The 26814-nt window shown below is 49.9% G+C and overlaps 10 protein-coding genes across 10 annotated transcripts; 6 read left to right on the top strand and 4 right to left on the bottom strand.

The window, feature by feature from the left end:
* Nucleotides 1–464: 464 nt before the first annotated feature.
* Nucleotides 465–1328, bottom strand: FTJAE_12090 (adenylate kinase; the record flags this gene model as incomplete). The annotated part of the gene is made up of 2 exons (XM_037345102.1): nt 465–1114; nt 1172–1328. 2 exons carry the CDS (start codon nt 1326–1328, stop codon nt 465–467), a joined length of 807 nt encoding a protein of 268 aa, XP_037200866.1.
* A 2384-nt stretch (nt 1329–3712) lies between these two features.
* On the bottom strand, nt 3713–4953 carry FTJAE_12089 (uncharacterized protein; the record flags this gene model as incomplete). Its single annotated transcript, XM_037345100.1, has 6 exons — nt 3713–3752; nt 3807–3967; nt 4219–4289; nt 4422–4554; nt 4647–4897; nt 4944–4953. 6 exons carry the CDS (start codon nt 4951–4953, stop codon nt 3713–3715), a joined length of 666 nt encoding a protein of 221 aa, XP_037200865.1.
* A 1786-nt stretch (nt 4954–6739) lies between these two features.
* Nucleotides 6740–8650, top strand: FTJAE_12088 (periplasmic beta-glucosidase beta-xylosidase precursor; the record flags this gene model as incomplete). The annotated part of the gene is made up of 2 exons (XM_037345099.1): nt 6740–7534; nt 7586–8650. The coding sequence occupies 2 exons, from the start codon at nt 6740–6742 to the stop codon at nt 8648–8650; spliced, it is 1860 nt and encodes a 619-aa protein (XP_037200864.1).
* Nucleotides 8651–9785: 1135 nt separating this feature from the next.
* Nucleotides 9786–11511, top strand: FTJAE_12087 (suppressor of mrs2-1 mutation; the record flags this gene model as incomplete). Its single annotated transcript, XM_037345098.1, has 2 exons — nt 9786–9846; nt 9914–11511. 2 exons carry the CDS (start codon nt 9786–9788, stop codon nt 11509–11511), a joined length of 1659 nt encoding a protein of 552 aa, XP_037200863.1.
* Nucleotides 11512–12334: 823 nt separating this feature from the next.
* Nucleotides 12335–13758, top strand: FTJAE_12086 (sorting nexin-4; the record flags this gene model as incomplete). Its single annotated transcript, XM_037345097.1, has 2 exons — nt 12335–12574; nt 12625–13758. The coding sequence occupies 2 exons, from the start codon at nt 12335–12337 to the stop codon at nt 13756–13758; spliced, it is 1374 nt and encodes a 457-aa protein (XP_037200862.1).
* A 360-nt stretch (nt 13759–14118) lies between these two features.
* On the bottom strand, nt 14119–16756 carry FTJAE_12085 (protease kex1; the record flags this gene model as incomplete). The annotated part of the gene is made up of 3 exons (XM_037345096.1): nt 14119–14929; nt 14977–15551; nt 15599–16756. 3 exons carry the CDS (start codon nt 16754–16756, stop codon nt 14119–14121), a joined length of 2544 nt encoding a protein of 847 aa, XP_037200861.1.
* Nucleotides 16757–17857: 1101 nt separating this feature from the next.
* On the bottom strand, nt 17858–18855 carry FTJAE_12084 (phosphate transport MIR1; the record flags this gene model as incomplete). The annotated part of the gene is made up of 2 exons (XM_037345095.1): nt 17858–18709; nt 18760–18855. The coding sequence occupies 2 exons, from the start codon at nt 18853–18855 to the stop codon at nt 17858–17860; spliced, it is 948 nt and encodes a 315-aa protein (XP_037200860.1).
* Nucleotides 18856–21620: 2765 nt separating this feature from the next.
* FTJAE_12083 (uncharacterized protein) lies at nt 21621–21874 on the top strand (the record flags this gene model as incomplete). Its single annotated transcript, XM_037345094.1, has 2 exons — nt 21621–21658; nt 21712–21874. 2 exons carry the CDS (start codon nt 21621–21623, stop codon nt 21872–21874), a joined length of 201 nt encoding a protein of 66 aa, XP_037200859.1.
* Nucleotides 21875–22472: 598 nt separating this feature from the next.
* On the top strand, nt 22473–24014 carry FTJAE_12082 (uncharacterized protein; the record flags this gene model as incomplete). The annotated part of the gene is made up of 1 exon (XM_037345093.1): nt 22473–24014. One exon carries the CDS (start codon nt 22473–22475, stop codon nt 24012–24014), a length of 1542 nt encoding a protein of 513 aa, XP_037200858.1.
* Nucleotides 24015–24412: 398 nt separating this feature from the next.
* On the top strand, nt 24413–26394 carry FTJAE_12081 (transcriptional activator of proteases prtT; the record flags this gene model as incomplete). Its single annotated transcript, XM_037345092.1, has 5 exons — nt 24413–24514; nt 24561–24670; nt 24720–25611; nt 25711–25750; nt 25805–26394. The coding sequence occupies 5 exons, from the start codon at nt 24413–24415 to the stop codon at nt 26392–26394; spliced, it is 1734 nt and encodes a 577-aa protein (XP_037200857.1).
* Between the last annotated feature and the right edge of the window lie 420 nt (nt 26395–26814).

Below are 26814 nucleotides of genomic sequence, written 5' to 3'. Positions count from 1 at the left end.
GGTAATCATGGGCCAAATTTATGTACACATAGCGGGATTCTAACACTACCAATCTCAAGAGGAGATGAATTGGAATTAAGTCACTTTAAGATCATGCACGTCACATTGCGATTTGAATCAAAGAAGGGGTCCATGTGTGGATATCATTCAGGCAATAACCATGCCCATTCCTGCGCTCAAAACCAACGCAGTTTTGTTGAGACAATCCCATCCCTTTCCACCATCGCCACCATGTCCTTCAAGGACTACCAACCAACGAGCAGCTCCCAACAATTCGCGCCATCTGACAAGGAATTTTTCCAGTCCCGTCTTTTGCAACTCCCATCAGCAGCATCCCAAGCTGCGAGAATAAAAACTCCGATGATAAAAAGAATACAAAAAGCTAAACCGTAGCGAATGGAAATGAAAAAAAAGGTCATATACTAGTAATAACATAAACGTCTTGAAACCATAGGGTATTTCCTTCAATGGACGAAGCGCTTCTCGAACTCTGCAAATAGCTTTGGTGTGATTTCATCGCTGCTCATGCCCTCAATCTCGACGAGCACGCCCTTCTGGGCGTAGTGGTTCAGAACAGGCTCGCTGGTCTCTTGGAACTTCTTGTATCGTGCTCTGTAAACTTCCTCGGAATCATCAGGGCGCTGGATCAGTCGCTCACCGGTGACGTCGTCGATTCCAGGGACTCGGGGCGCATTGAAGCTGGTGTTGTAGACTCGGCCGGAAGGCTCGTGGACCCAACGGCCGAGGATTCGCTCGAGGATAACAGATACGGGAGTCTTGAGCGAGACTACGAGATTGATCGGGATGAGCTTGTCGAGAGGACCGACTTGAGAAGCTGTTCGGGGGAAACCATCGAGTATGAACGAGGCGGAGGGATCGTTGGAGGCCTTGGAAGGACGGTGGCCGTCGAGGAACGGAGCGTTGATGAACGGATCAGAAGCAGCGCTGTTGAAAGAAGCCTCCATCGCCGTCGCTTCAGAATTAAGCGTCATGACATTCGGACCTCCATTCTTGGCGAGCCATCCCCGAGTGAAGAATTCGTTGGAAATAAGTCGCAGGATAAGATCATCAGCAACAAGTCCGCCCGCCTTCATCGTATTCTCGACCTTGATGCCTATACCACCATTAGCATTATTCCGCCTAAATGCACCAATTGAGGGGGAAATCCTACCGAGGGGTGTCCTCTCCTTGACATTTCGACGCAAGAGATCACCGGTACTAATCTGATTGAGCTGAGGAAAGCGAGCGAGCAATCGCTCGCTCTGAGTCCCTTTACCAACGCCAGGTGCACCGAAGAGGATGACGCGAGCGGCCTTGTTCAGGTTCATTCTAGGCGACCTGTAACGATTGAGGCCGTCGCGAGTTTTGAAACAATTGAGAACGTCGGAGCAAAAGAAGTATAAAGTTGCGCTTCTATGCGATGAGGGAAGAAAAAAAGGTTGTAGGGCGGATCCAAAAATGTCGTTCGAGGTTTAATTTCTTGTTGAGGGTCGATGGGACGATACTTTCGGAGATGGCGCGGGGAGATTGTTGAGTTCGGGGAAAAAGAAAGCACCAGCGGGAACTAGGTAGTTAATTGTATAAGGGGGATAAGGAGGTCGAGGGAGCGGAAATGATGGAATAAGCAGCCTTGGATTACAAAACAACAGAGAGTGATGGATTTGATTTATAACCAAGAAAGAGGGAAAGACGAGATGCGTTGAGTTGAGGAGCAAGGTTGGAAGTGGGGGGGGGCTTATGTAGTGTAGATAGGGCGAGGCAGCGCTGTTGGTGTTGAGTCCAAGTCGCAAGCGCGGTACTTGAAGCTTGCGCTGTAATTCAGCGATGCTACAGGTACCGTTCACTGAAGATGGTGTGGACCGTGCGATGGAGGTAACGAACGGTCAGGGTGGGCAGGGACCAATTCTCGACGGGTGAATCTTGATGACGGAGTCTATAACCGTGGCGTGCCGTCTCTAACATTCATACTTTCAACGGTTTCTTCGTGTTTTATATAAATTTATGGAATACAAAGTATTACCGGGACATTTCGGGCTCCGGATGATGTGGCATATGATGAATGGGGTGGTAAGAGAATCGGTGGTTCTGCCTTAAGTCCGGTACGGGCTTTTGCGATGGAAACAGAAAAATAGAAGGGGACGGTTAATTATCCCGTGTCATTTCAAGGTGTCATTTGTCGATCTGGGGAAATACCTGTAAAACGTGCACCTCCTTCTTGGCGCCGTTGATCCGGTGCATGCAGCATCTTCGCTCAAAGTCCGAGATCGCTGTACGACCTCGGCAGCACGACCATTTCCTTGTCCATAACAGAAGATATTCGAACTCGGAGAGAATACTCGAGTCTCGTTTCGTTCTAGAGTGCACCCTAGAAACAGTTGGCGTTAACGGCATTCCCAAGAAATGATGATGCCTAACTTAGCACGTGTGTTACTCGCGAACCAATCAAGCTTGTTAGATTTGGTTTCCAAGAACCCCGGATTTTCCAAGGCGATGGACGGACACCTCGGCACACGGCATTACAAGCCACTGTGCATACCCGTCCAAGCGAGCGTGCCGTCATCGTGGTAACGTCAGCTTTAGGGTAGATAGAGCCAGCTCGATAGATGAACTGACGGAGAGCAGAAACCCGCGCGACATTCTATTATTAATATTTAGAATAACTGATCTAAAGTATCCTAAGCGAATCCTAAGATTGCCTAAAGTGATCCTAAAGTGATCCTAAATTTACCTAAGCATTTTTTTACCTTACGATCGTTGTCTCGAGTTTTGCCTCATCGCGAGCACGGATAAAGTAAGTCCGTCACCAGGCACGACGCAACGGTCTGCATCTATTACTATTACGGCTCTAATCTAATCTGTTCAGTAGTGATTTCAACAACAAGAAGAAATAAGGATAATCGCCAGCATTGAAATGCATATGAAAGGCATAACCGCCCAATCACCGAAGCGTCCCATATTGGTACTGCTCTCTGGAATGCTTGAGCAAGAGCCTCAGAGACCAATTGGAGAATGGCTTATCCTCGATGAAGCACATGCAATTGAAAATCGAGAGAGCCGTACCTAACATTCTATTTCCAGCTCTTAGAGTCCAGTTTGACAGCTGTCTAAGGATGACAGGCACACCGCTAGACAACAAGCGGAATGATGCATACGCCCTGATCAGTTTGCTCCGTGGCCATTCGATCACCAGCTCCTTTCTCTTTCCGGCAGCGTTTATCAAGAGCTTAACTTCAGGACCTGACTTCCCCGAAGGCTTCCACAGAGAGAGATACATCCAGATGCTCAACGCCTGTAGCCTTCGTCGGCCACATATCACGGTTCAACAGGAGCACCGAAGCGCATTGTGACTTTCACTCTCAATCCAGATGATCGAAAGCGGTCCAACGACGCCTACCAAATGTTCAAGAAGGCCAGAAGACCTGGTAGCAAGCTTGCGGGCTGGAATTTCTTATACAGGCCCAGCAATACGCATACCACCCTATGTTGATTGAGCTCAAGTTTGAGAGAGATTCCTTGGCTAGGGCCATGCGCCGCAACAAGGCCATGGACGAAGGCGACTAAGCAGCGACAATCCAGCTCGTTAAATGGAAGGAACGACTGGAAAAGGACGAGAACTGGCCTTGTCTCGTCGAGTGAGAGTCATCACAGATGTTGTCGACCAGCACAAAGATCGGCATCCTGACCATTCATTCTTAATTGTAGATGAGAGTATCTACTCCTTAGACATGTCGAAGTTGCCCTCAAAAACAGGTCTAAACTAGAATTGCAGCTCGAGTACAAGGGGCTGCTAGGTTCTATCGACAGACACTACGTTATCAAGAGGGCTTTTGAGGCTGAGCCTTCCCAGGTCATACTTGCCATCAGGGCTACAGGAGGACGGGGCCTCAATCTCCAGTGCTTCAATACCGTTATCTAATGCGGGTGGTGGCATGAGAGGTTCAGATGCGTCCCAGAGGGCACTGGGTTTCTTCATCCCGAGTGCCAGAAAGATTTAGGTAAGTTTATGATAGCTTAGGGTAATTTAGGATAGTTTAGGATAACTTATGATAAACTTAGGATGGCCTTTGATGAGTTTATTCTTACCCGCGGCCGAGCAAACGAGCGCGCCGTCATCGCTATAACTATAGTTGCTCAACTCCCAACGAGCTTACTGAAGACATGCCCTCCTCCGACGGAACATACCATCATATTATTGAGGAAATGTCTCATCCCATTCACCTCAGTTATTTGAAGCCAGCTTAACTCGTTGACGGTGACCTCAAACTTGATGCTTGAGAGTTTCAGGGGCTCTGTCACCCCGTTGTGGTAGCGGAAGTTTCTCCATGGTCGGCACATATGAATCTCGACGTGGAGGGCAGTCGACAGAGACACAATCTGGACTACCTAGGCCCTGACATGCGGATAAGCCCCTTCCCACTTACCATGGGCAATCTGGGTCATTCTGTGTCGGGGGAGACTGACTCCTTGAGGGAAGGAGTCTGTGTGGAAGATGTTGACCTGGGCGCGGAGACGGGGTACCTGGGCTGGGTCCAAGTTGAACTGCGCACGCACGAACTGCGAAAATAGTTTCATACCCTGGCTTGAAGTAAAAACGAATATGACTCGGTGGAAAACCTCAACAAGATACTCCTGGCGCAGGCTAGAACCTGGGTGATTGGGTGCGTAAGGTAGGGTGGCAGTCCTGTCACGTCGACAGGGCATAAGAAACGGCCATGGTGATCCTGTTGGAAGCCGCGGGTTGTAGACTCGATTTCTACCATCTTTCCGTATATGCTCATTCGAATCTCGGGGATCAGAAGGGCGCCTTTCACATCAAGCAGGGACTCGCGCTGAGGGGCGGTTGGTGTGATGCCGATACTGTGTGAGTTTGCGCCTCGCTCAAGGCGGCTGGAGAGAGCTGTCAGCTTCAAAGGCATGATATAACATGGAGTGAGCGAACTTACGCTTCCTCATGGTGGCATGACGGTCGGCAGACTGTTCAAGTTGCACGTGTCGCGTTTGATCTATGCACAGGTCAGAGGAGCTGATCGGTCAGTCATCGCAAGCATCGGGGGCCTGCGAGCTTCAAATTGATATGAAGCGCATGAATTGGTTGATCAACTTACCAGCTCTTATGTGGCGATGTGACCGCAGTAGTGTCACCGACAGGGCGATGTCGAGAGGGATTGTGTGTTGACTGAAGAGGAGAGGAGAAATTTGAGATGTATAAAGGAAGAGAGTTTCTGTGTCGAGAAGAATTGCAATGCCAGGTTAAGTATATCACTAACAAGGACCGTGAATCACCGTCATCGTGAAGAACGACCAGAGACACTGTCACCAAGTGACCCAGATTTCTTTAATCCTAAATACCAAAAAGAATTAGGCAAGATTATAATATTTTAGAGTATTTTAGGATAATTTAGGATAACTTTAGGATAAATTTAGGACCCTCATTCGCGAGTTTACTTTAAACGCAGCAAGAATGCCGTCATGAATAAGAGTGTCTCAGTGATGCTGGTCGTGAAGACGGACAACAGATGGAACCAAGGGAGCGTGTCAATGACAAATAAGGTCCGTACATCTCAAGCCTCAATGATAATAAAGAAATCGGAATTGAGCCTAAGGTTGCGGGAAGATAATGCGGAGCGGCGCGGCCGCCGTAAGTTGCGGTACAGATGCGGCCAAAGCTCTGTCGTCGTCAACAAGTGAAGAACTGCCACTCAAATTAAGCTTATTTTTGAGCTTCTTGTTATCAGATTCACAGCCACTTTGTTGAACTCCGCCCATTCGTACGTCCTGGCATCCCGTCGCTGGCGATGATACCGTGAAACAGTCAGTCAATATCTTTAAAGCCCAGAATTATAGAGAAATGACATGTTAAAAACAACATCACTTTTCACAATTGCCGTGCATGTTTCCCGGGCATTCAATCGTGGGGTGTTGCACTCCATAAGAGATCAGCGGAATAATGTCCCCATTGACTAACAAGCCATCGGGATGTGGACCACCAACCTCACGGCTAACAATTCTCTTTCTTTTATTCCTCCAACAGTCACGTTTATAACTCCCGGATGTTATCCGATCAATCAGTCTTGGCAGACGAGTACACCCACTACTGGTGACACCTCCATCGTACAAAGCACCCAGACATTCGGTACAAGAACGCATGGTTCTGTCCTTGACCGTCATGGGATTTGCAAGTCTGGCTAAAAGGGCCGAAAACTTATATGGGCTCCCCGCATGTTTAAACGGTTTAGAGCCTGCCCCGTCCCCAGATTATCCCCGCGTTGGACCTCTGCATCATGAGCATCACGGGGTTTTTAGTCATGAACCACCAGGTTTTTCATCGGGCTATATTCTTGGCATTGCGGGTACCGGTCCTCTCATCTGGTCTTTTCATTTGACGAACTGTGTCGGAATGAGCTGCGATTGGGCCGGGTTAGTGTCAACGGTTGGGTTTGTAAGTTCCGGACTTGAGTTATAGCTCACGGAAGCTCGATTCTTTGTGAAGTGAGGTTAGACTGAGAGAAGCAAGGATTCAGAAGGTCGGTCCGAATCAAGTTGATGATGATGGAGTTTGCGATGGCCAAGATGGTGAGAGTGTAAATGAATGACCTCGGATCTGCTAAAACTTCGGGATATGGAGAGTTGTTGATGAAGAGTGAGTGTATATAAGATGAAGTGATGGACCGGATATTCGCATAGAGCCAGTCAATTCACAGACTCGGATTCCTATCTATCTCTCTTCTACACCTTAATCATGTGGTCCAGTCTCCTCCTCATAGGAGGCGTGTCTTTGAGCATAGCCAACCCAATTGTTCGACAAGAAGCCAATCCTCCCTACCGAAACAAGACTCTATGTCTTGACAAGCGTGTCGATGACCTCATGTCACGCATGTCCCTTGAGGATAAGGCAGGCCAGATGTTCCACGGCCGTACCGTGGTGGTCAACAACACTTTTGATGAGACCATTGAGGAGTTTGTCACAGGCAAGCGCATCACTCACTACGTTCTCAGCGGGGGTGTCAATGATGTTCGAGGTGTTGCAAATTGGTATAATAAGCTACAGAGGCTGGCGATGAGTACACCCCTTGGTATCCCCAGTGAGTACTACTGCGTTGTGACTCCATCAACTCCTAAGCATACTGACGACTTGTTAGTCACAATTAGCAGTGACCCACAACACGGCTGGACAGACGAGAATGCTGTTTCGGTTGTAGCACAGGGCTTCTCCCGCTGGACTGAGCCTCTTGGTCTCGCTGCGCTGCGATCACCAGAGCTGGTCCGTCAGTTCGCTGAGATCGCACGTGAGGAGTACGTCGCTGTTGGTATCCGACAGGCACTGCATCCTCAAGTCGATCTAGCTACTGAGCCACGTTGGGGACGTATCACCGGTACCATGGGAGAAGATGCCAACCTCACCAGTGCCTTGATGGTTGAATACATCAAGGGTCTCCAGGGTGACAAGATCGGCCCCAACTCGGTCATCGCGACCACTAAGCATTTCCCCGGCGGTGGTCCAATGGAGGATGGAGAGGACTCTCACTTTGAATGGGTAAGTAATAGTCCATCTTATGGTCGAACAATTGCTGATGTTGAGTTGTAGGGCAAGAACCAGACTTACCCTGGCGATAACCGAGACTACCACTTGATCCCCTTCAAGGCCGCCATCGCAGCTGGTACCCGTCAAATGATGCCCTACTACTCCCGTCCCATCAACACCTCATGGGAAGAAGTCGCCTTTGGCTTCAACAAGGGCGTCGTTAACGATCTCCTCAAGAAAGAGCTCGGCTTCGACGGTATTGTCGTCACCGACTGGGGTATCGTCACCACCCGATTCTGGGGTCTCGAAGACCAAACCGAGCTTGAGCGCGCTCGTCGCGTTCTCGAAGCTGGATGCGATATCTTTGGTGGCGAGACCAAGCCCGAGCTTATCATCGAGCTCGTCAACAAGGGTCTCATCTCAGAAGCCCGCATTGACGAGTCTGTTCGTAAGCTTTTGAAGGAGAAGTTTGAGTTGGGTCTTTTCGATAATCCCTTCGTTGATGTCGACAAGGCTGAGCGCATTGCTGGAAACGACTACTTCAGCCGTCTTGGAAACGAGACGCAGCGTCGTGCATTCACTCTTCTCACCAACAAGGATGATGTCCTACCTCTTCCTCTGTCCGCTCTCAACGCCAAGTTCTACATCGAGGGAATTGAGCCCGAGGTCATGGAATCCCGCAATCTCAGCGTCGTCGAGAACCCAGAGGACGCAGACTACGCATTCCTGCGCTTGGCTTCACCTTTCAAGCCCACCACAGCGCCCGGTCTTCCTGCCATGATCAACAACGGCAGTCTCGAGTTCAACACGACTGAAAAGGCTCGCCAGGCCAAGATCTACGCGACACTGCCAACTGTCGTTGACATCAGACTCAACCGACCTGCCGCAGTTCCTGAAGTCGCTGAGCAGGCTGTTGCGCTGTTCGGTAGCTACGGCAGCAGCCACGATGCATTCTTGGATGTTGTCTTTGGAACAGATGGTTGGGGGCCTGAGGGGAGACTGCCTTTTGATCTGCCCGTGTCTCAGGAGGCTGCTGATGCGCAGAAAGAGGACGTGCCGTTTGATGTGGAGGCGTTGTTTAAGTTTGGCCATGGATTGAGGTATAAGGATACGTGTGATAGTACATAGTTGGTGGTAATGAGATGAAATGATGGTGCGATGATATGTAATGACATAGCTTTACCTTGATAAAGGGGCTGTAATTAAAATGAACTGTTTGCGTATACATGATTGCTTGATGATGCACCGACGTCTGAGTAGTGACAGTGAAGGCTGGGTTTAGTGGCTGTGGTGTACCAACTGCAATTATTTTCTCACCAGGTGAATGATACAGTCAATTAATTGACATTCTGTTTGTCAAGAACATGTCAATAACGCATCAGACTTGAGCCATGTCTGGCCGTAAACACAGAGTGAGACTGTCTTGGCTAATGAATGCAGGTTAAATGGCCCGGAAATACTGAAACCAATCAAAACATAAATGGAAACAGTTCAAGGCGTCAGAGCCTATGTTTCATAATCTCCGAAGTGACTGGCCAATGCTGACCTGCCAACTCAGACTGCAACTCAAGCAAATGAGGCCCTTTCTACTGCCAATATCTACAGACCACATCACATCACATATACTCGGCTAAACGATTGCGGTAAATTCGAGCATCGACAGCGGAGATAAGAGCGGGCTTTATCCATCCATTGTTGAGACCTGTCACATGCAGGGGAGGGGGAATTCGCAAAAGAACTTCTCCCTCTCTCCATCTCCCAACAAAAGGATACACTCGGCACTACCGGACATCACGTGATGCTCTGTTTCTTCTAGATTCTGTTGACGCAAGCCCCCTGTAAATCGCAAGCAGAGCGCAGGGATTGGATGCATTCGCTGTAAGCCCTGCCGGAACAATAGTGAGCCCGGGTCCCGAATGCGGCGAACCCCGGTCGGCGGGAAGACGGAGCTAGCCTGCTCTGCGCTCATCCATTGATCCAATCCCATCACCACGAGCACTGCTATTCCATTATTGTACGGCTTGTTCTATACATCACCACACCCTTTTGCCATTAGCGGGCTCTTGGAGAATCTCGACTTTGCATCCACTCCCGTCCCTTTTCTTCATTATCTCCGACCTCAAACTTATCTCGCTCTCTTCTGTTTTGCCGTACCATTTTGGACCCTTGATATCTCGATACGTTGCGCCCAAGATCACGAAATTATACTCTACACCCTATCCGCCACATCTGATCCTCCCTCTACTCCCGACTTCTGCTCGCAATGAGCGCTTCCTCCAATGTCGCTCGCCGGGCGGTTGCCCGGAACCCTTTGATGGGCAATGGTGAGCTCACATCGCCTTTCTGATGAGGTGTCGTTGTACGTCCCCTGCTAACCTCTCTCACCCAAAGCCCGAGCTCTCTCACGGGGTGTCACTCCTGCCCTCCTCGGTCGCCACGTCAGTCGTAACGTCAAAATCCCTGCCATTGCTCTGTTGATCCCTCGATCGATGAGTACCGATCATCACCGACACGACCCCAGTTCTTCTGGCCCGCCCCCGGGATTCAATGCCGAACAGGCTAAGAAGCCGCTTCCCAAGGATTCCACAGGCTCTGTCGTTGCAAAGAAGGAGGACAAGAAGCTTGACCCGAACACCAAGGACGCTGCTCTGTTGAAGCCCGCCGATGCCTCTGCCGAAGCCAAGGCTGATACAGAAGTTGTTGCCACCAAGGAGGGTGTGATGGAGAAGGGCGATGCTGCTCAGAAGGCCAAGGAGGAGAAGAAACTTACTCTCTGGGAGAAGGTCAAGAAGGAGGCTCACCACTACTGGGATGGATCTAAGCTGCTCGTCGCTGAGGTCAAGATCAGCTGGCGATTGGCCCTCAAGATGGCTGCCGGATACGAGCTCACCCGACGCGAGAACAAGCAACTTCAGCGAACAGTCCAGGATCTTGGTCGTTTAGTGCCCTTCTCCGTCTTCATTATCGTTCCCCTGGGTGAGGCACTTCTGCCTCTCGCCCTCAAGCTCTTCCCCAACATGCTCCCCAGCACATTCGAGGGACAAAAGTCAAAGGAGGCCAAGGCCACACTTCTCCGATCCACACGCAAGGAAGTCTCTCAATTCTTAAGACAAACGCTCGGCGAATCTGGCTTGCCAGTGAGTCAAGCAACAACACAAAAAGAGGAGTTCTCCAACTTCTTCCGCAAAGTCCGCGCCACTGGCGAGACACCCACAGCCGAGGACGTTATCAAGGTCTGCAAGGTCTTCCGTGATGATTTGACCCTCGACAACTTGTCACGACCTCAGCTCGTTTCCATGTGCAAGTACATGAACCTCAACACATTCGGTACCGACATGATGCTCCGATATCAGATTCGTCACCGCATGCGACAGATCAAGCGCGACGACAAGGCCATCAGCTACGAGGGCGTTGACAGCCTGACTGTTGCTGAGCTCCAGGCTGCTTGTGCTGCCCGAGGTATCCGAACACACAGTGTCTCCCCCGCCCGCATGCGAGCGGACCTTCAGACTTGGCTCGATCTCCGACTCAAGGAGGGTGTTCCCTCAACACTCCTCGTCCTGAGCAACGCCTATATGTACGGCCAGGGCTCAGGTGAGGGTTACAACCAGATTGAGGCTCTTATCGGCGTCATGTCCGCCATTCCTGAGGAGCTGTACCACGAGATCGAGCTTGAGGTGCACAGCGCCGAGGGTGCTGCCACTAACAAGCAGCGACTCGAGGTCATCAAGGAGCAGCAGGATCTCATCGAGGACGAGGCAGAGCAGGACCAGGCTAGCCAAAGCTCTGGCTTCGCCACTCCCAGAGACACAGACGATATCGATGAGAAGGAGGAGAGACTCGCTCAAGCCCAAGCTGAGGGTCTCGGCAAGAAGCAAGTCAGCGAGATGGTCGAGGCCGAGATGGAGCTGGCTAAGGCCGCTGAGTCTGCTGCATCACTAGAGCGGGAGATCAACGCCAGCTCTGGATCGTCCAAGGAGCAGAAGTAGACGAGAGGAGAGGAACGTGAAGTGAAGTGAAGTGAGCTAGAGGCTCAATGTACCATGACTTGGTGTGTGTGTTTTTCATATGTATGACTGTATGGATTGGTATGGCATCAAGGCGGGATGGGAAATTAAGGCGCTGTGCTGCTGTATCAAAAACTTGGCCCCCGACATTTGAGAGGACCAAAGATTAAGTATTACTTGTTTGGGATAGACCACTCTCGACGGGAAGCAATAGATTCCACTGAATGATTTTATTTGTATATATAATTGATTTGCCCGACACTTGCAACTGTGAGTTACCAGTTATCTTATTCCCGAGTGATATCTTGATGCCTATGAGACGGACCCTTGGGCTTGGCTTAGCTGCGTCATCGTCTGCTAATGTAGATCCTGATAGAGGGGTACTTGTGAAGGTGATGACGAGGGATCGCTACGGCCACCAAAAGTGAGCTCAGATATTTAAGAATAATTAAACAAATCATCTAGTAGATTTAAAAGAGTTAAATCATGTTCCTATAGTCCTAGGTATAGACAATGAGGTGATATTCTGTCCTCGCTGCAACCTCAGAAGCCCCTCTCTATCTCATAGTGGTCCCTGCGCCACCCCAGCTCCCCACGTCCTAACCTCTACCACTTAACTTAGCACCACCAAGCTTCAAGTCAAGCCAACCCAATCCAACTCTCACCAACTCCGACCACTTTCAATCAACGTCACCTCACTATCTCTCTTCTCCAACCGCCTCACATCGCTACAATATTTCAATCCTCTACCCCGTCTCGATCTCAGCCGGCACCGCCATCTCACATTGGCCCCGCAATGACGGCCATGGAACAGCAACAAGACGACTTCTCCAACGTCTCGTGGAGCGAACACGTCCACGACCAAACATCCCGCACTGTTCCTCCCGCCGAAGAACCAGGCCATGATATGAATGCGCCCGGGACCGGGCTGGAGATAGATGCCCCCTCGCTGGGGAATGAGGTCCTCGAGTGCACTGTTGGAACGCCCATCAAGGAAAATGACGGCACCAAAGATGCTTTTGTCTCGTATCTCATCACCACAAACGTACGTACCACTTCACCCACTATATCATGCGCTCATGCTGACCACTGCAGTCGACATTCTCTGCCTTTCAGCGCTCAACTACAACAGTCCGCCGCCGCTTCACAGACTTCGTATTCCTCTACAAACAACTCACCCGCGACTATCCCGCCGCTGCCGTGCCCCCTCTGCCCGACAAGCAACGCATGGAATACGTCCGCGGCGACCGCTTCGGCTCTGACTTTACCGCCCGTCGCGCCCACTCCCTCCAGCGCTTCCTGAACAGACTGTCTCTCCATCCTACACTGCGCCGCGCTCCGATCCTGCATACGTTCCTCGAGAGCCCTGACTGGAATGCTACCATGCGCAGTCGTGGTGCGCGAGCGAGCTCTGCGAGTGATCCTGGGTCCGCGGGGGTGTTTGATAACTTTGCTGATACGTTCATCAATGCTTTTACGAAGCTGCATCGTCCGGATCGTCGGTTCCTCGAGGTTAAGGACAAGAGCGATAAGCTTGATGATGACCTTGGACATATTGAGAAGGTTATTGCTAGGGTTGCCAGGCGAGAGACGGATTTGGAGGTAGACTTGCGAGATCTCGCAGAGCAGTTCCAGAAGCTCATCCCGCTTGAACCCCATGTTGAACCTGCAGTTCACGGCTTCTCTGCATCCATCGAAGACACAGCGACTCATCTGCGGAAACTCAAGGACGTCACCGACCAAGACTATCTCGGCTCCCTGCGCGACATGCAAGCTTACTCCATCGCCCTTAAGAACCTCCTCAAGGCCCGCGAGCAGAAACAGCTCGACTACGAACAACTCACCGAATATCTCAACAAATCCACCACAGAGCGCGACACCCTGCAGTCCGGCCATCACGGCGGTTCCGGCGCCGGAAGTTTCCTGCGCGCCAAGATCGAAGACGTGCGGGGCGTAGACCACGAGCAAGCACGCCGTGAACGCACGCGCAAGCTGGAGCTCCGCGTTGAAGAGCTGACTCACGAGGTTGAGAGCGCTCGCAAGACGAGCGACATGTTTGACGATGAGGTTGTCAAGGAAGTAGCTGACTTTGAGCGTATCAAGAGGATCGAGATGAAGAGTCAGCTGGGAGGTCTTGCGGATGCGCATATTGAGTTCTATGGCGAAGTCGCTAGTATTTGGGAAAAGTACGTCCAGGAGATGGAGAAAGAGGGTATCACGAGTGCGTAGGAGTCAGCAGAGATTAAAGTTTCCATTCGGCGTTTATTAGGATATGGCGTTAGGGTTGTTTAGACGATGATGAGGACTCGATAAAGTAGCTCGTCTAGAAGAAAGACAGAAAGACATTCATGGCATTAGCACAATCGGCACTCGTGAACAAAGGACAACAGTGAGCATGACTTTGAAGAATTGGTGTTTGATTCAAGAATCACCTCATGTTTCAGTCTTGACATTTTGTACCAAACGCCATCCAAGGTCTATTGACAAAGGCACAATATAACCAACATAGACAAGACAAATCACACAAACTCCGCTAATCCATGCAAAAAAGCAACCCCAAATAGCTTGCTACGATGCCCAAGTCACGCATCAACGCCCGCCCAAAGGTCTCGTCTCACCCTTCTCATCATCACTGCTCTCCTCCTCACTCTCCTCATCGCTATCACTATCTTCTCCCACAGCGTAATGCTGCGTATCATCGCCAGCCAATCTATCACGAGATTGCTCGCGATCATCTCTGTAGTCTTCAAACTGCTCATCATCGCTGCCTTCAGCAAAAGCATCGTACAATTCTCCGCCACGAGTCCTGCGGGCCTTGCCTCCGGCGGCCTTTTCGCCGGCTCGAAGACCCTCAGCCTCTTCTTCGTCGATGAGTTCGAATTCGTAGTTGTTGTGGGAGGTGTTGCGGAGGCGGCGGCGACGGGCGATCCAGAAGTAGATTCCTAGACCGATGCAGAAGGCTGCGATGAGACCGACTGCGCCGTAGATCCAGATCTGTGCTTTCTTGGAGGCGCCGAAGGTTGGAAGCCAAGAGACCCAGGATGATGAAGCCGTAGTCGTTTCCTCGGCAGACTCTTGCGTGCTTGAGGGCTCTTCCTCGTCGGTGCTGGTAGGACGAGCGGGCTTGTTGGGTCGTTCAGGGTGGTCAGTGGGATGTTCAATGAGAGTAGGCTTGGTAGCAGGAGGAGCTGAAGTTGTAGAAGCAGCAATTGTCGTGGTAGACACGATCTTATCGTGGTCCTTGTCGTCGTCTGCGTTAGGCATGGGTAGCAGAGTTGCCTTGTCGGCCTCAATAGCTTCACCCCATAGCTTCAGGCGCCAGTCGGTGAAGCTGCCCTTGAATGAGTTCTTCTCAGTGTCGCGGACAACGATGGTCCACTTGCCGACACCACTTTCACCCCTATGTAAAGTTAGAATGAGCAGATCAAGTTTAACAGGAGTACATACCAATGAGCAACACTCATAAAAGTCCAGTCGATATATCCCTCCTCCTTGGCATCGCCTCGTCGGGCGACTGCAAGATGGCTGACCACATTGTCAGGGCTGATCAAGTCAACGCTCAGGTCACCACGTCGAGTATGCTCAACGTTCATAGTAACAGTGATATGCTCAACACGAGCGAGGTTGGAGTCCTTGAGCATGTCCTCGGTAACTTCAAGCGTTACACTCAAACCATCTCGACCCTCGGGGATCGACTTCTTGACATGAATCCAAGGAGAGAAATACCATGACTGTGGCTTGACCAGTGACCAATCCTTGGCTCGCTCGACCAAAGCCCACGAGTCAATCTTTCCATATCCGAAAACGTGGCTGAACTTCTTGCCAATCGTGGTGTTCTGCTGGTTGGACTCATCTCCTTCAATGGGGATGGCAGTGTCCATGGCGATGTATTGCAAGTCTCTCCATGTGAGCTCAGGGCGAACTTGAAGCGCCAGAGCAAAGATACCAGCAGCAAGAGGCGCGGCAGCAGAAGTACCACCGTGAGCCTTGTAACAACTGTTCTTTCCGACATCAGTTGTGTGCTGAATCAGTTAGTCAACATCCTAGACAAAGGCAATATTGAACCTACAATAGCATCTCCGCTTCCACTGCTGTATGTAACAACCAACTGAGCAGAGCACTCTTCGGCGTAGTAAGGATGCTGTCCAGTGCGATCAACAGCTCCAATGGTGATACTGTAGATCGAGTTGGTGTATCCATCGAAGTTGCAGTTGTCACCTTGACCGGCACCATTACCACTGGCAAAAACGTAGATGGAACCGAGACCACGACGTCCCTTCTGAATCGCTTTGAGCATAGCTCTTCGAATAACCACGTCAGGCGCCTCCATGGTCTGACCATCATCAGACGGACCCCATGAGCAAGAATAGATATGGTTGTCGTCGTATTTATACATCATAGCTTCCGCTTCGTCCGCGTCACTGATGAGCTTGCTAAGAATTCGGAGACCGGCGACCTTGGAGTCATACGCGACACCAATACCACAGACATCGTTGCGAGCAGCTGCGACTTCACCAGCGCAGCGGGTACCGTGGCGATCCTCGTCCAAAACAGGGGCAGGTTCGGGATCGTTGTCGTTGAAGTCCCATGAGCCAGCGGCGAAGTAGTTGGGCTTGAGATCGTCGCTATGCATATCAAGGCCATCGTCGATCACGGCCACAGTAACGTTCTTTCCGGTAATGCCATCCAGCCAGAGGCCAGTGACATTGACATCGTGGCCGACTTGGGTGGGATTCAATAGATGCCACTGCTCCTTGAAGATGGGGTCCTGAATGTCCAACTCCTTCATAATCGACGCCTGGTATTTGCTCATTAGGTCTCGAGCTTCCACAGGTGATTCGCGGCGTCCGAGTTGGGGGACATAGCCTTTTGGCGGTGGAGGAATCTCTCGCTTGAACAGGTGTTGTCGTGCTTGTTGCTTCTTGGACAAAAGAATACCATCAACTGGATCAGAGCCTCCCAGATCTCGCTTCCTTCTCTTTCTCTCTGTTATTTCTCTCTTCACAATATCGTGTTCGGCCTTGCGGGCGCGGAAAACATGGTGGTCATCGAGCGCACCGAGCTGGCCCTCGTGGTCAAATCCGAGTCTACTAGCGACCTGGTCGGGCGTCGTCGTCGTATCGAGATGGAGGACATAATAATCGTTTAATGCGTAATCTCGTGCCGGTCTGGATCCATGAGCCAAAGCCGTGAAGCCGGCGAGGCTTAACAGCGAAGCAATCTTCATGATGCGAAAGGAAAAAAGAAACCTTGCGGCGCAAGGGGAGGTGGGAGGTCGAGAAGCTGTTTAACACATCCAGAGAACCGCTATCGAACGGAACGTGAACTGGAGCAAACGGAGATATTAGCTTCGAGGTTGAAAGAGCGAAGATTGAATGGCGGCGACAGCGACGGGAGTTGCCACGCGGAGGGTCTATATTCGTGGTGGCTAAGGGGATCAAGAATGCAAATCAATGCTGCTACGTTTCCGTACCACCAGCGTAAGATTGTTGGCGCACGTCGCACAGCTTATGCTGGTCGGGAAGAACGGTTTCTTTATTATCGTACCTCGAAAATGCAACGTAATCAATCAAGGTTTTCGGAGAAGCTGGGATGTTTTGGAAAAAAAGGTTTAAGGAGGGAACAAAGAAGATGGGGTTGGGGTTTGGGATGCTCTCGTGGTGATGCGTGGCCTCGAACGCTACCGCCCAAAGTTCCTGACAAAAATAGGGGACCTGCACTGGAGCCGCTGGTGGTGCGTGGCCTAGAAGGGGGATCAGCCCGGGGGGATCAGTCCGCTAAAGGACACACGGCCACCTGCCGGATATGCCCCTAGCTGCGCCACAAGTGGACATGGGCCAGTTTGCAATACAACATAAAGTATCACGTTTTTAGTTTTTGCATTTGGTTTAAGACGAGATCTGCACCCAGAGAATGCTAAAAATATTGAATTCTCTTCAAATACCAGTCTTTCTGTTACTTCATCATCATGGCCTGCCTTTATTCTTCTGCCTATTCTCACAGCCCGGCATCATCATCTTCTCATCCTAAACGCCACAACTCCGCCACTCTTGACAGATCTCAAACACTCAGACTCAAGATTAGACCAGATCTGGACCCGTGCGTCGCATCCTCCAACCAAAACCGCACCTCAATAAGCGGCTCAATAGAGGCACGGTCCCTGAAACATGTCACCTGAAGAATGTGGTTGCCAAGCAGTAAAATAAACATTTCTTTAAAATTAAGTCTAACACCGGAACTCGCTCTAAGAGATCTCATTCCATAGTCTATCGCCCCAACGCCATTTCTAAAACCGACCATCCCGTTTTTTAAATCGTTATATGAGCGCTCATAGGGACTCTTCTTTGTGAATCTCAATGCTGGGCGGTGCTCCTGTGAGAGCCTTGCATTGAGCGTACACCACGAATTGAGCGCCGACGAGACCACATGTCATGACGAGACGAGGTCCTAGTCCTGTGAGGAGTAATCGCTTGGGTCCGAATTCCTTTGCAAGTTGGAACATGCGACTTGTCGCGCCCTGGCTCTTATCACCAGCGCCCTTGTTGATGGCTGACAAGAGGGTATCGGCAGGGTGAGAGAGAATTGCGGCAGCAGCACCAGCAGTGATACCAGATGTAAGCTCTACTCCAGTTGACTCAAGCTGCGTGAGCTTCTCCTTTCGCTCGGGGCCCATTGCGCGGTAGATGACTTCGTTGACAGCCTCATGAACGGAGAATTGACCGACAGCAAAAGGAATCTGCTTGAACAGCAGGGGAACAAAGCCAGAATAGAAGCCCCTGAAGCCCTCCTCACGCGCCATTCTCGTAAAACCCGATAGTAAACCATTGGCATATCCTTTCTGCGAAACGAGTCGAATTCGGGTGGCCTCAAGCGGACAGAGAAGAATATCAGCAAAGAACTCGGCGGATGCACTGGCAGTGAGATAAACGCCCGTTCGGTGATCAACAGCCTTCTCAGGACCTCCAAGCATAGTAATGTATTTCTTCTTGAAGAACTCGTAACCAGCGAACTTGGCACCGCCCTGTACGAGGTAGCCCACAGCAGTTGGACCGAAGCCAGTCAGTAGCGCCGAAGCGCCCTCCTTGGCGACGATGCTGCGACCGGCTGAGAGCATGTTGTATCCCTTCAAGGCATCGTCGACCTGGATCCGTGTCTTGACGACATCAATTGGCGTGACGGCCTGTTATCTAGTTAGTTTGCGATTGTGAGCATGTGAAGCATGCGACTTACACCGTGAGTAGACGTCGCAGCGAGGGCGCCTGCGCCAAAGAACTTGACATAGTCGCTGATGGTGAAGTTTGGCACTTCCGACTGTTTCGTAGCCATGATGAATGTCGCTCAATTGCTGAATCTGCCTGCTCCAAAGCTGTGTTGATCTGAATGCGCGTTTGTTGTGTTTTATGTTTTTCGCTGGAATGATGACGTCGTTGCTCATGTTCCGTAGCTACCGAGGAGCCACGCTTGATCTTGCAGCCGGTTTTGCCGTCATCGGTCCGCTTTGACCCTTTTGGGCGTTTTCTAGCTTGCTTTACGAGAATTGCGTCGATAAGGGCAATCATGCAGCTGAGTTTTATTATCCCTTCTTAGATAAGTAGGATTTTCTTATTTGGAGTCGGCCATCCCGGGCTTTTGCAGCTGGTATCTTTAGGCTGCGTCTTTGCTTGGCTCCCGTGAGACCCTCCATCGGCGGCCCGGATTTGAGGTGGGGTCATCGGCACCGACATTGGCATCGGCTTCAGGATATAACGCGACGGCGAGTGACATCACATCACAATCCCGCGGGGTTACCATGGAATTGCGGTCGCTCTTCAGCTGCCAATTCCGTTTTTGTTGACAATTGTTGTTTGGCCTTTCTAGTCTAACTATGTGCTACTTATTCCCGACTGCTCCGGGTGGCCGATGAAGAATTCCTGAAACCGGATGAGATCGCGAACATTTATTTATAGCTGACGCAGAGATAAAATACCATGGTATCCATTGGACCACATCCGATGTTAGTGACAATAAGAATTGAACTGAGAGTCGTTTGCCGTTCTGTCAGCCATCTATAGCCGGGACTGTAGGGTACCTTGGCGGGGGACTGAATCATCATGGTTTCTTCGATGTTGCACAATTGTATCCGACTACAGGCGCTGACTTACGTACCGCCGGTCTGGTCATAGAATGCAATGGTGTACACAAAAGGCAAAGCTAAAGACAAATTTCCCTGGTCCCAATGCTAGAAAATGCCCTTCATTATTCGAATTCTTCAATACGCCGGCCTATCTTACGAGGATCCAGTTGCACCCTATCTCGCGTAGCCTTGTTATACGACTCTCTCTGCGAGTTAGCTTCAAGGCAAGATGGCCGAGCGGTCTAAGGCGCTGTGTTCAGGTTCGATTCGAACTAGTAACGATTCGCAGTCTCGAAAGGGGCCTGGGTTCGAATCCCAGTCTTGTCATTTTTGCAATTCCTCGCTACTGACTGAACCTTTCTTTTTATTCGTGCAATGGATAGATAGAACCACTGATTTATATTCTTTTACTCTTCGACGTTCATGAGTTACCGGGTATGTTGATGAAGTGGCATTATGTTCTTATGACACAGGTCGTTGTCGTTCCGTGCCCAATTGCGGTAATAAGTTGAGAAAAGCCTTTCATTCAAACATATCTTATTGTCGTGGCCTTCTATAGTCTTCTGGATAGCAGCTTCTAAGAGGTTAATGTTCTAATTTATATATCTTGTGTTCAGAGATAAGCTTTGCTATAGCGTTGCTTCCGACAAGAGCAGTAATGATGCCGCCTTGTAATCGAGTTTTTTCACTATCGCCTCTGATTTATTCACAGTAATTCTGTGCTCAACCTCTCCTCAATTTCGGAAAACGAAAAGCTCTTGGCTGACCGCTTCAGTCTTGTGCCTTTGAAGCAGGTTGCAGTGCCTGAGAAGACGACTCTGTCCGGAACTCTTAACATCCGAAAGCAAAGCATCCTCGGTTACTCACAAGATGCCTTGATGTATAGGACATGAAGTAGCATCCAATATGCTTCAAATGTCACCTCTCTGGCTATTCCAAGGCGGTTATGCTCGGGCCAAGGCTCTTCGAGGTGTTGAAGGTAGCATCGATAGTGGTTGAGATGTTGAAAACATACGATATCTCAACATCGGAAAACAACTTCCAGAGATAGAAGGGCAGTAAAACACGGAGATGAATAGAATAACTGTTTCGCCATAGACATGTGAAGTCGTCAATGCATCTCAAAACGGCACTTAGGACTTTTAAAGGTCCAGACTGGCCAGATTCAGCAGGTCGGATAGTCCCACGGCAAGCAAACCGACCAATGATACAACACCTCCTCAAACAGTACAACAAAAGTCATGCGATTACAGATGTCCAACGCGGGGAAGTTGTAAGATTTAGTGTAGCATCACATAGAGCCTCGTAAGTTTAGGGTACCGTCTGGAAATGCACCACCGGTCTGGGGAAACTCGAGGCGAGAATATCCCGGATCCGGAGATGTAAATGAGAGTGAGAGTGAAGTGTCGGGCTTCCATCAGCTGGTTCTAGAGTTTGGGGGTGAGGCAACTGACGTAGACAGGTGCTGTCACAAGACAGAGCCTATCGGTGGGCGCCGTGGCTGAGAATCACACGGTTTTTCGAGCTCTTGGCAGTTTAGCTTTTATACGATCAACACTTCATATTTCAACTATGAAACTTGTAAATGAGTCGATATAGCACTCTAGAAACAATTATGGTGTTTTCAGAATTGTATCACAACGGCATTGTAATGGCGCCGAAAGCTACGGAGTATTTCTCCAGAGTTTCGAGTCTGGGGGTGCCCCGATAATGCCCGACATGGGTGGCCCGGCTCTTGTCATTGTCACGGCACACCAAATGGTGATCATCGAACCACCGGCAGTCATAACGTGTGATGCTGCAAAGCCAAGGACGGAAAACCAGGAGAAGTAGCAATTTGTCGATAATTATATAATGGTCATTCATTTCCAGTTCAGTATCTCATCATCAGCACTCACAATTGAGAACACGACAAACAAGACACTCTACAATCAACGCTTCAGCAAAAACCACTACATTCAGCAAAACAACCATCAAAATGCTTCCCGCTGCCACTTCCGCCCACATCGCTCCCAAGTCAGTATCTCCACCTCAACCAATCGCCTATTTATACTAACCAAAACATCAAGGGTCCTCCCCATCGTCTTGACCGTTGGAGGCGCTACAGTTGCAGGCCGCTCGCTGAGCCGTCAATACAACAGGGAGACAATTCGGGCGCAACCTACACCACGAACTCCATCTCAACCTCGATCGAGATATTTCGAGCTGGTTCTTGAGTCTGTTTTCGCATAAACACTTTTTTTACTTTGCTGGATAAAGGGAATGAAATGATTCATGATGGGCGGCGCATTTAATTGAGGCATATTTATTATTGGATAGCCATTTGGAGTTTTGTGGTTTACGAATAAATACTTATTCAATCATCTTTATCTTATACCCAAGTGACCATTGCCTTCAGTCTTTATTAGAGCCCTGGAGATCGCATTCTCATCTGTACGCCGAATGATAACGTAGGCATCGGCGAACATCGCACTCAATGAAAGTTTACCGATGCTGTTAAGCTTATTCCTCCGAATCTGCCCCAGGTTATTCCCCGAGATAACAACGGCCGCCAACCTCTCCATTTCCACCATTTAGCTCAAGCATACTCTACAATCCCATCTTTTTACCTCAACCCTACCATTCAGTTTCCCAGCATGAACCTAGCATTGCTCCATCACGCCAAGCCGGTTTACAGAGAGCGTTCAAGCTAATGTCGGCTTCATGCTTCCCTACTGAGTAATTGAGCGACGATCACGTGCAGACCATGAAGCTTATAGATACACTTGTAAACCACGATACTACTCATGCGCTCTTTTTCTTCCTTGTGCCTTTTCTCGCGGCAAGAATCATGCTCAACTACGCTACACTGGCGGCTACGCTCTGGCTGGCTTGTCCGGCATCAGCGAGCTATGCATTCTACGTTGGCAAGAATCTCACTCAAGATGGGAGTGTTATCGTCGGAGGAACTGGAGAAGAAGTTTCTAGTCATTGGCTTCAGATCTTCCCAGCGCGTGACCATCCTCCTAATTCGACAATTACTGTTGGCGTCACCAAAGATGCTGTGTACCCTGGAGAGCTCATTCAGATTCCCCAAGTGAACCATACGTTTCGGTACATGAGTATGGAGTACTCTGACTTTGAGGGTTTTCCTGCGCCGTTGACGAATGGTGGCTTGAATGAGAAGGGTGTGACGATTCGTGATGTCTGGGCTGATAATCGGGATGAGCTGCTAGAGATGACGCCGAATCCTCAACGTGGTGTGCAGTACAGCGACTTTGCTCGCATTGTCATGGAAAGAGCTAGTAGCGCTTCTGAGGGTGTTGAAATCATTGGAGATCTGATGGCGAAGTACGGTGAAGCGACATATGGTGGCAACTCTCACCTCATTGCTGATAAGGATGAGGGCTGGGTTGTTTGGGAGATGGCTGGCGGCAAGAAGCTCTGGGCTGCTCAGCGTCTTGGTCCGAATGATGTCAAGGTTCTCTACCCTGGATACATCGAGGATTTTCCTACCGACTTCAAGAACAACCCCGACTATGCTGGCTCTGACAACATTGTGTCCTTTGCCGTTGTGCAGGGCTGGTGGAACAAGACTTCAGGCAAACCCTTCAACATCTTTGATGTGTATGGTCCTCAGGATCCTCGATACAAGGCTCGCGACGGAGGCTACAAATTCATGTCGCAGGCTGCTCTGGAGAACGCTACTCTTGCGATGGTTCCTGTGACTGAAGCCAAGATGATGGAGAGAGTACGTGATCCTCGCATTGCAGACGACGAAGCCGGCTATGGTCAAGTCGTCAGTCTTCATGATGGAATCGATCGAGATATGCTGCGGATTTGGAACGCCCCCACCACTTCTGTCGCTGCACCCTTCGTCCCATGGTGGCTGGGTGTTCAGTCCGTCCCTCCTGAGTTCGGTGAGCATCGATATTTGACGACCGGCGCTTCGAGCAGCTTCCTCAACCCAGACTATCAACTGCAAGAAGCTTCCGAATTTGCTGGCCGCATCTTCAAGCGTGTGCTGTACTACATGTGCTCAGACCCCAACAAATACCATCCCATCGTTACGGAGATGTTTGAGAGTTTCGAGAGCGCATCTCGCGTCCAGGTCGAAGGTTGGGTGGAAAAAACAGCGTCGACTATGATCAAACAGGGAGAACGAAAAGCAGCTCAGAGCTTGTTGACGTATTACTCTCATACTCGCGCAGCTGAGGCTCTTGAAGTTGGACATACCCTGAACAATGCTTTGGATGGGTATATCAAGTTGACAGGGAAGTGGCGTGGACCCAAGGGTGATCAGATCAATGATAGTGGTGAGGGTAACGAGACGGTCAATTGTCTTGTCGGATTTGACCCAGACAAACCTAGATATCTCCAAGGCAACAACTAGATGCTCGGAAATAAGTAGTTAGATGGAAATAAGTCTTCCGCCTACAAATGCCTCAGCCCAGCGTATCTCGAGTGAAGCAAATCGCAAATCCAGTGTAACCGGCAAAAGTGGATCTGTTCCGCCTGTACCACGCCGCATCACCGACCTACCGACCCGCTCCGTATGCATAAAAACGGCGGGTAGTCCCCCCGAGCTCCCCGATATCACCAAAGCTCCCTTCTCAGAAACCATATCATGCCTGGTCTCGGACCTCGGAAGTGCCGCCCACCCCGGATTATATAAACCCCGCAGAACCTAGCCTAGTTCCGAACTTCCCCAGATTCGGAACGCGCCAACCAGACGCCAAACATTACTCTTCAGCTTAGATGGAGTCGGAACTGACGACGCAGCCTGCCAAAATGTCGAAACGAAGCTGGTCTGAGGCTGAGAATGGTGAGAATCAGTTCCCGCCGCAGATCTCGAGGAAGGTCAAGGCTTGTACGGCGTGTCGAAGACAGAAGGTATGGCGTGCAAGTGGTGTGATGGATTGTTGCTGATGATGAGTAGATCAAGTGTTTGATTGATGAGAATGGACCGCCTTGTCGACGATGTGCGGAGAAGGGACTTGGTTGTGTATTGGGGAAGAATCTACAGACAATTCTCGATGAGAAGTCACGGTACAGTAACTCCCCATCTATGACAATGCATCTTACTAATAGTCTTCAGATTCACTCAAGATGTTGTTTCAGATCTCGAGCAGATGCACAATTTCCTCAAACAAGTCGCCGGCAGACTGGACCTGGACTTACCACCACTCCGCTCATTCTCCGGATCAGCAGAAGGACCAAAAGATGAATCACCAAGCCTATCAAACAAGGGCCATCACGTCCCCTCACGCGACAACTCACCAAAGCTCATGCCAGAAGACGATGATGTTCCATACGCGCCTATTCACTCTCTATATACCCTCACAAAACTACGCGCTCTTCGGTCGCCGGATGACATGAATTCGCAGCAGAATCCAGGCATGGAAGATGTGATAACAAAACGTCTCATATCATTAGCCGACGCAGAACGACTTTTCAACTTTTACAGAAAACGCCTGGATCCATATATTTACCTCATAGGCTGTCCCTACGAAACGATGCAAGAATGCAGACAGAAGAGCCAATTTCTTCTCGTAGCAGTCCTCACAGTAGCGGCTCTCCACGACTCGACAGCAGATTACATCTACCCCGTGATAAGCTCCGAATTCCGCAGACTCTTCGAGACGTCAATATTTGAAAGACGGCTAAGCCGCGATTATCTACGTGCCCTATGTATCGGGTGCTACTGGCTCAGCGACTTATCATGGATGCTATCAGGCCACGCGATACGAAGAGCAGCTGAATTCGATCTTCACAACAGCTACGACAGAGCTATTGAAAAAGCTAGCACTGAAGATGCGCAGTGCGCGAGGATTTGGTACATACTCTGTGTTTGCGACCAGCAGCTCGCCACGCAGTATGGCAGACCGTCGATAGTGCAGGAGGATCCTTCGACGCAGGGCGCTACGGATTTCTTGCATTGTGCTGTTTCGCATGAGGAGGATAGACGGTTATTGAGTCAGGTGACTGTTGTGAGTATTTTGAGGAGTATTCGGGAGTTGTTTACTGCGAATAAGGGGAAGCCGATACCGAGGCTGCATTTGAACCATATTTCGCATTTTAGGATACAGCTTGATCAGTGGTTTGCGTTCTGGACGGATCAAGTACAAGGTAACTCACTCAGCTCAGTCGTTGTATCGGAACATCGGAGCTAACGTGGATCAGAACGCTGGCCTGGCATCGGTGGCTTTCCAAGGAAAGGCATCATCCTCCACTACAACTTCGCCCAATTGTACCTATACTCCCACGTCTTTCGAGGCCTCTCCAAAGACGAGCATATCCCACACTACTTCCTCGACTGTGCTCTAAACGGCATAACAGCCGCAACAACAATCATCGACAAATTCGTCAACGACCCCGACGTAGCCCTCGGCATCGTGGGGATGCCATCATACGTCCACTCCATGACAGCATTCGCCTCCATGTTTCTAACCAAAGTCGCGACAAAATACCACGATCTCATCGAACGAGATAAAGTGTACGAACTAATCATGGGATTGGTGCAGCAGTTTCGGTCACAGCCAGCTGGGAAGTGGCATCTGGCGAATCTCATGACCGGTGGGCTTGAGAGGATGGCGCAGACGCTCAAGCTAGAGATCCCAGGGGATATGGGCGCGCCGTTGGGGGTTGAGATGGATCAGAATGTTGATGCGGGGATATCGGGAGTTTCAGGGGTTGATGCTTTCTTCCCTGACTTACCGGGCGATTTCTTTTTTAACTACGATATGAGCTTCGAGATGTCTGCGCCTTTGTAGAGTTAGGGGTTGTATGTATACGTCACACGTCGTTTGCCAGACGCAGAAGGATTAAAAAGTCAAGCTGCCAAGTTTCCGGTTACAATAAGAATTTTATACTGAATAACTCAGTAGATGGGATATTTACTACTTTCGATAGTGTGAAACGAAATGAAGGTCTGAACAGAACCATCCAAACCAGCAGGGCACGTCTGCAAAGGAAAATAAGGAAACATGTAAATTCATTTCATTAACGAAAGTAAGTCTAACCATTTTATGGCGTGCTAATGAGTGTGTGATAATTCTTCTAACATCAAAATAATTTCCATTCCATCTCTTCTGGCTTGTAAGCAAAACCCAATTTCTTTAATTGATTATTCATTTCCTTTTTTTGAGGATAGCTTTAGGTGTCTTTTACTTCCTTCTTTTCTTTTTCCCAGA

The sequence above is a fragment of the Fusarium tjaetaba genome (assembly GCF_013396195.1).
Source record: "Fusarium tjaetaba strain NRRL 66243 chromosome Unknown NRRL66243_c0000316, whole genome shotgun sequence".
In the NCBI taxonomy this organism is placed as follows: Eukaryota; Fungi; Ascomycota; class Sordariomycetes; order Hypocreales; family Nectriaceae; genus Fusarium; species Fusarium tjaetaba.
Note: the sequence above shows the minus strand (reverse complement) of the source record. Positions and strands in the feature narration are given on the sequence as shown.